Genomic DNA, 7839 nt, shown 5'->3' on the forward strand with positions numbered 1-7839 from the left:
TTTTTTCTCAGTGTAAAAAATGTAGTACTGAGAGAATCTCTTCTGATTGCCCAATGTGCGTGCATTAACTTTAAGTATAAAATGGTCCCGAAGCTTATCAATTGAGCGGAGTCAAAGGTGATTATGCCATTCCAGCGTTTTAGCGACCAAAAGCCGCACAAATTCACACTGGCAGGCTTTTCACAGATGGATTTTTATATTTTACTCAGAGGAGCGTATTATATGCAATAAAAAATTCTCAAATTTTTCTTAGTTTTGCTCATAATTCGAATCGAATAGCACATGAAAAATGTCGCTGCTAAAAATCTCTGTTTTACTAGGAGTGATTGTACTAACAGCCGCAGAAGTTGTCGATATTAAACCGTGCGGCGATGTCGACGCTTGTACTATTCATGAGGCACGCATTAGTCCTTGCCCAGAGGCGCTGGATCATAAGGCATGTCGCGTGAGTCGTCGCCGCAAGAGCAGTGAAATGTCTTACGACTTTTCGACGAATTTCGATGCGCCGACTTTGGAGGCCGGCTTGGCTTGGCATAAGAGCGAAACACAAGATTTACCATTGATCACCATGGATAGGAATGCTTGCAAGTACACTTCATGTCCAGTTGTCGCCAATCAAACTCAAACATACAGGATAGATATCCCGCTGGATACGAAATTCCCAATGCATACCTACGCAATCAAATGGACATTGAAAGCGCCCACTGGACAACTCTGCTGCTTCACCACCGAAATAAAAGTGGTGCGTTGATGGGAAAATTAACTTCATTTAACATTGAAAAGAAATTAATGTACATTAAATAGTATGACAAGAATGACATTTAAAGCACTATTAGAACTCAACTCAATTTAAAATGTGATACTGAATTCTGAATATTGTTGTTGGTGGTAAAATAAAATCGCACTATTTACCTAACAGTTTTGTATGATACACTCTTTTTCTGGTAGAGTTTTTTAGAGAAAATTTTATTTTAAACAGGTAAGTTTAAATTTGTGTAACTACATCAAAATGCACACCACAACTTGGAGGTGAAGCTGGTTTTAACGCTTAACAAAAATGTGGGCGCAAAATATTTATTTTTATTTTATGTAGACAGACTTTTTGTTCGCAAATTATTGCTCATAAATAACGCTTGTGAAATTCTTTCTGAACACTGATTTTAAATATAACGTTTAACTGACTAATCAAATTTCTCTTTAAAAACATAATTGCTATGTGGCCAATTAAAAAGAAATTTATGTAATTTATCTACTTTAACTGTAATGCGATGACGCCGTGGGGGTTTGAACAAAGCGAATTTGTATAGGTTTTGCAGCCTAAAACCAATTACATTAGGTATGTATACAAAGGCCATAAAAAATAAATAGACAATTAACAACAAACATTGTGTCAAGGTGACTGAGTTGGTGTAATGTGATTATGCAAAATTAGTTACATTAAAAATGTAATAAAAATTAAATAAAGAAGGAAATTATTAAGCACCGGGGAAAAATTGGACAAAAATTAAATAAGTCGAAATCTTAAGAGACGTCCCTAATTACTTATCGGCAATGCTAAGCAATTTAAAAGCAGCAATAAAAATAGAAAAGGAAAACAATCAAGAGGCTAGATATTGCTTGAGCGGTCATTGGGGTGGTGCAAAAAAAGTAAAGTCGGAATTTTAATGCTCTCACCCCCTCGGATTATTCTATACCGAAAATTATACCCCTATTTTTTATTTTGAAATCAAAAAAATATTTAGAGGTCGCACAAAGCTCTCAAAGTTTTTCATGATGTATTTTATATGGGGAAAAACACTCAGGTTCTCTTCAGGAGATTTCCAATAATAATAACCAATTGTTTATTTAACCATTTTTAATACAAAAGATTTTTATTGGCCCCCCTCATAGCATTTTCTTGGGTTGTTGTGTTTAGACGTACTACGTACACCCCAAGGGCCAAACGTCGACTCGGACGACTATCTTTTGTTGCAGCCAAGATAAGCAGCTGCCTCTATGCAGCAAAAAATGTGCGCCCATCAATGCAAGGAAAGCTTCACGCCAAAATACAGCAATCCCAGCAGACAGCCAATTTATTCTCCATGCGACTGTCGAACCTGTTCTCTAAGAGCACTGTTCAACAAACTGACTTACGTGAGCAGTGGAATCACATTTTCCGCTCATTAAGTACAGTCGCGATCCAAAAACACCACCACGCTGGTGCGAAGGGCTTGAAATATTGGCGGACAGAGTTAGGCGACTTATGGAAGGTTTCAAAACCAGGGCGAACTCCTGTAAGAATAACCATGGAAACCGATGTCCAGAACGTACTTAAATTATGGACGGAACACTTTTCCCTATTGAATTGCATCAGCACTAAGAGTAGTGGAGAAGAGAATGGAGTCGATGTCCCACCGCCTGAATATGACGAGGTACGAATAGCGATTACGCGGCTGAAAAACAAAAAAGCAGCTACAGCTGCTGGCCTGCCAGCCGAGCTACTCAAGTACGGAGGCGTGCAGCTGATAAGATGTATATAGAATATGCTCTGTTGAATCTACAAAAAAAAAACAACGACACCGCCATACTCGCCAACTATCGCGTGATCAGCCTTCTAGGCATAAATAGGTTACAAGGTCTTATTGTGCGAAAGAAAGAAAAGACTGAAGCCCACCGTCAACGAACAGCCTTATCTGTGCGGCTTTAGACCTGGCAAATCCACCATAGATCAGGTATTAACAATACACCAAACCTTGGCAAAGACCCTTTGGGGAAGATAAAAGAGGCGCAGAACTGAACCACTCAGAGCGTAGAGCTCTGGCTTATGCCGACGACATCGACATTATCGGCAAAAATGAAGGCTACGTCTGTTCTGCCTTCTCTCTCAGGATTAGATGGAGAAGTAAAGAGCATGGAACTGGTGGTCTGGTGGTGAACGAGGACAGAACGAAGTATCTCCCGTCATCGCGCAAACAGTCAGAGCATAAGCATTTTGGCACCCACATCGTTGTTGACACTTTTCACTTGATATTTTTAACCGGCGCCAGTTGGCACATATTTAAGATAAACGACTGGCTTGTTATCGAGAACTCGGCCAAAATCTCCTAAGCGGTTACAGCGCCAATAAAGAAGAAGAGAACGTGTCTAATTCAAAGGCTTGAGCTGTAGACTTGCAATAAAGTTATCCTTTTTTCCAAAAGAGTTGCCTGCTTTTAAAAAATTGTATTGCAGTTATTTAAAAGTTAAATCAATTATTATAATGTGGGTATCAGTTAAACTAGTTTTGAAAGAGCCTTACTTCTAAAGTTCGTGTAGGAGGGTTGCCATCTGTTCAAAAAATCAAAAAACAACCTGAATTAGGCCAATTATATAATTGAAATATGTATCTTAATATGGGCAGCACACGTTAGAGGTTTAAGACTTTAGTTTAAAAGAGGGTTAAATTAAGAGGGGTGCCACCTGTTTTAAAAGTCGAATTTAGTTATACAAGAGCTATATTTAACAATAAATTTGTGGGTATTAATCGAAAAGGTGTTAAGAATTTTTAGTTTGCCACCTGTTTAAAAAGTTAAATTTCAATTATTTAATAAGTGCAATCAACTATTAAAATATGGATATCAGACGAAATGGGCATAAAATGCGCTATTTCTGAATCATATTGAAGAGGGTGGCCACGTGTTTCCAAAATCAAATTCGACCTAATTCATCAGTTAACTTGAATATGTATTATGTATTGTATTAAAATTTTTGTTGCCACCTGTTTGAAAAATCGAACTTAAATAACTTATATACATACAAGTTATTTAAGATATAAAAATCTGGATTGCCAACGGAAGAGTTTTAGGAGAGCTTAAGTGTAAAAGTCACATCTATCTATGTCCAAATATGTATGTCTATATGTATATATCAGATCTGCATTGCTCTTTCGAATTTCAAAAATGTACAATAAGGTTTTATTTTTTGAAGTTAAACGTTTTTCTAACGATACAGGGTGATTTGAATTTCGATGAAATGAAAAACCGAAACCGTGCGAGATCTCTTTCACTCATAGCTCTTTTTTTTCAAGTTTTTGAAGGGGGTTGCCACCTGTTTAAAAATGGTTTATTAAATATTGGCATTTTACCGCCATGCGGGTTCACTACTGTACTATGTACAAAACTTCCCTAACGTAATAAATTAGCAGAAGTACATGTTAATGCATGTTTGTATTTGAAGGATGCTATAACCTTTTTTGACGAAACCTTGAACCCAAGTCAAGAAGCGCACAAATAAAGTACAAGTAATTACTTACTTCTTGAATATTCTGTTAGCGCCGTCACTGGCTTGCTAAGATGTCCTAAGATATGTATCTCCTGCATATTAATTAGATTTTTGTAAATATTTTTTCGTTTCTATCAAAGTACCCAATGCAATTGTGCTTGGTTGGCAGCCTTGTAGTGAAGATATGTTGGTGCAACCGCAAAAAGACAAACCCAACGAGAACCCAAATAAATCGCCTGAACCTAACTGGTATCGCATTAATTTGCCGTAAGTTCATTAAGTAATAAAGCATTTGTTGTTGTTGTTGTTCGGTTTTTCGTTCACTACTGAAAACCAGTAAAGAAGCATAACGCTCATAGCGGTGGAAAAAAATGATCAACAAATTTCATTTTAATGAATTAATTTTGTTATTCTGTGTTGTTTATTTAAAATGCGCAGCGTCGAAGTTGGTAAAAATGCAAAAAAAAGTGCCACCCGAAACGAGTATTCAAAGACTTATGTAAAAAAAAAAAACACAATTTGAGCAACCACGGATGCTTATAATTTATGCCAAAAATTATGTATGTACTAAAAAAAAGTGGTTGAACTGCTTTATTTTAATTTGTTCCCTCTTTTATTGACTTCCCTTTTTTTTTAAGTAGAACGCGCGCGTGCTGTCCTGTCCCTTCGCATGGCGGGTCTATGAATTTTCATGGATTTTTATTTTTATTTAATTCTTTTATTACAGTTTTTCATTAGCATTTTCACTGTTGATTATGTTGTTGATGATTTACAATGAATCGAAGCTGAGAAAACTTATTCGCCAACATGGTTGCTCGAGGCTGCGTTGCGAGCCATTAAGTGGTGTCAAATTTCTATATCGAAATTAATTGTGGCTAGAGACTGGCTTGCTTTTGAATTTCTTATGGCAAAAATTTATTAACAAAGAAATTTGTAACACAATAATTATCGATTTTTAGAGAAGATTGCCAGAACGGGAGTGATCTCCGCTCGTACATTGGGGCATCGTAGTAGACGAACTACTCCGCCATCTTAGTGACATGTTTAGAGCTAGGAAACCCTCACAGATATTCTACAGAGTGCGCTGAATATTGTACATTTCTCTAAGGAGAAAAGAATGAAATCTTGCAGTTATCCTTGTAAATATGGAATCTTGGAATCCGCGTTTATGTATATAAAGGTGTTCAAAAGATCAAGGCCTCTATTCGGACCTGTCGGTAATTGGCGGTGGCAACTGGAGCATACTCTTTAAATACGCCGCACAGTAGAAGAGTCCTATATAAAATATGGCAAAAAGTACCAATTTTGCTCCGATTTTACTATAAAAATCTTAAAGATTGGAAAACTGCCACGCCCACTAAACTAGGGCGCCGAAATGGTAAATTTTATCAATACATATATTAGTTTTAACAAGAAAAACTTAAATCTGGAAAATGGTCAAAATCGGCCCACTGGCAAACCCACCAGTCATAAAAAAGCCTCTTAAAATAACCAACTTTTATTGAATTCGGATAAAATCTACCATATCATTAATATAGTGGTCGATTAAATTCGTTAAACTATGACTATTTTGCACTTCTTAATTCCAGGGCATAAATGTTACATGGGAAATTTTTATTTTAGCCTATTTTTTAATCCAAGTCGTAAACTATTCGTGCGCAAAATTTCATGAAAATTCGTCAAGGCCTTTTTGCGTTACTGAGTTACAAACATCCAAACCCACAAACTCACAAACTTTAAAAAATTTCGTTTCATATACACAAAAAAACAAATTAATTAAAGACATTTTTCCCTCTATAAAACTCCTGCCCCCCCTTAAGTGAAAAGCTGGCAACGCCCTTGTATACAAAAAAATTAAAGTATTTAAACCGTAGGTATATCATACGGTCAGTTTGTTCTTTTAGAGCACAAACAAGGTTCCATAATAATTATTCCAGTATCTTCATTTATGTATATTGTAACTATCAGTATCTTATAAAGAGAAGTGTAATTTTTTTATCTAAACCTAATAAAGTTAAAAGGACGAACATATTAGTCATTGACATATAATTTAATTCAAAAATAAATATTGGACATTTCCAAGGATATTCAGGGATAAATGTTTAAAATGACATTTTCAGTACTTATTCGTCCTGGTGAACAGAATTTATCCTTTTAATTGATACCCATATTGTTATTCAACAATGCACCGCATCTTTTGAATAATTTTTTTTAATCAATCATATTCCAGAATTATCAAAGTCCTTTTAAAACAATCCTGACGTCAGAGAGAAAAACTAAAAAACGCAGTTTTACTACATTTGGTCACAGTTTTGTGAATATATTGATTTTTTCGTGTGTAAAATTGTCTGTCGCACGGTGTTATTTCTTTTAGTATACGCGCAAGATATGAAATTTGTCTCTCGCATAAAAACTTCACAAATTGATACAAAATCGAGAATCCCAAAGAAATACTCCAATTGCATTTATTCATCTATAAATAAACATATAGACGTACATAGATTCTCCTATCCTGTTGTCACATTTTTTGTGCGACTCTAACTTTTTAAGCATGAAAAACATGTTTTGATTGTAAAATAATTTGTAACTTGCCAACTCCTTTGAGACCCATGAAAAGTTACAAATTTTTAAAATATAAATTTATGCGTTTTCTGTTTCTTTGAATGACGACTACTTGCTTTAATTAATAAAGCAATTAAAAGTTTATGGTGCGCTGAGAAAAAACTGGTTAGTAATTAGGTAAAATAAAATGTACGTAATTGTGTTAGAATTTCGATAAAATTACTTGATTTTGAAATCCTTTTTTGGCTTTCAACCCCAATTTATGCAGCTCGTATCTATAATTAATACCTAATGAAATTCAATTTAAATTAGCCACAAATTCTCTGAATTCCCACAAAGCTGCCAGCGTGCAATGTAATGATGCATGTAACTTACCACTCGGTTGCAAGTAGCAACATGCAACCTAAGCTCCAACGTTATTAGTCAACCTACAAATGAGATACACCAATGAGGCAATCAACATCCAGTGCCTAGGGCGCAACAACAAACAACAAAATTATTACCAGCGGTTCTTCGATTGCCATCTTTGTTGCATCAAAAGCAAACTGACTTTACTCAAATGTCAGCCAAAGTACTAAGTACATACATACATTAGTATGCATCTATGTATGTACAAACATTTGTATGCAGATTTGTAAGTACGAGTTTGAGCATTTTGCTCCGTGGCACAAAGTGTGACATTCGTCTGTCTGTCGTCACTCATATGTACATACATATATACAAATAGAGGCACCTAATATTTATTAACATATGTATATATGTATGTATGTATGTATTCCTGGATCACTTCAGCGCCACATATGAACTCCTTCACGGCATTAAATTGGGAGCTGCACAATTCCAGTGAATTGAATTTGATTTTCTCAATTGACAGACGTTTGACGGGCAGCCAGGCACGGGGCAGCTGCTTAGGTGCATGTCAAATTGTCAACAATTGTCTCCTAAGCTGGCAGAACGCTATGTGGCAACTTGCAGCAAGAGCGGCAAGCAGCAATTGGTATTGGATTCAGCCAACGCTTCATAATGAGGCGTATCGTG

The 7839-nt window shown here is 35.9% G+C and overlaps 1 protein-coding gene across 1 annotated transcript; it reads left to right on the forward strand.

The window, feature by feature from the left end:
• Nucleotides 1-215: 215 nt before the first annotated feature.
• Nucleotides 216-916, forward strand: LOC118738541 (MD-2-related lipid-recognition protein-like). Its single transcript, XM_036469481.1, has one exon. It carries the CDS (start codon nt 290-292, stop codon nt 749-751), a length of 462 nt encoding a protein of 153 aa, XP_036325374.1. The 5' UTR covers nt 216-289; the 3' UTR covers nt 752-916.
• The last annotated feature ends 6923 nt before the right edge of the window (nt 917-7839 follow it).

The sequence above is a fragment of the Rhagoletis pomonella genome, unplaced genomic scaffold (genome assembly GCF_013731165.1).
Source record: "Rhagoletis pomonella isolate Grant_MI unplaced genomic scaffold, Rhpom_1.0 Rhpom_scaffold_00004, whole genome shotgun sequence".
NCBI classification, from domain to species: domain Eukaryota; kingdom Metazoa; phylum Arthropoda; class Insecta; order Diptera; family Tephritidae; genus Rhagoletis; species Rhagoletis pomonella.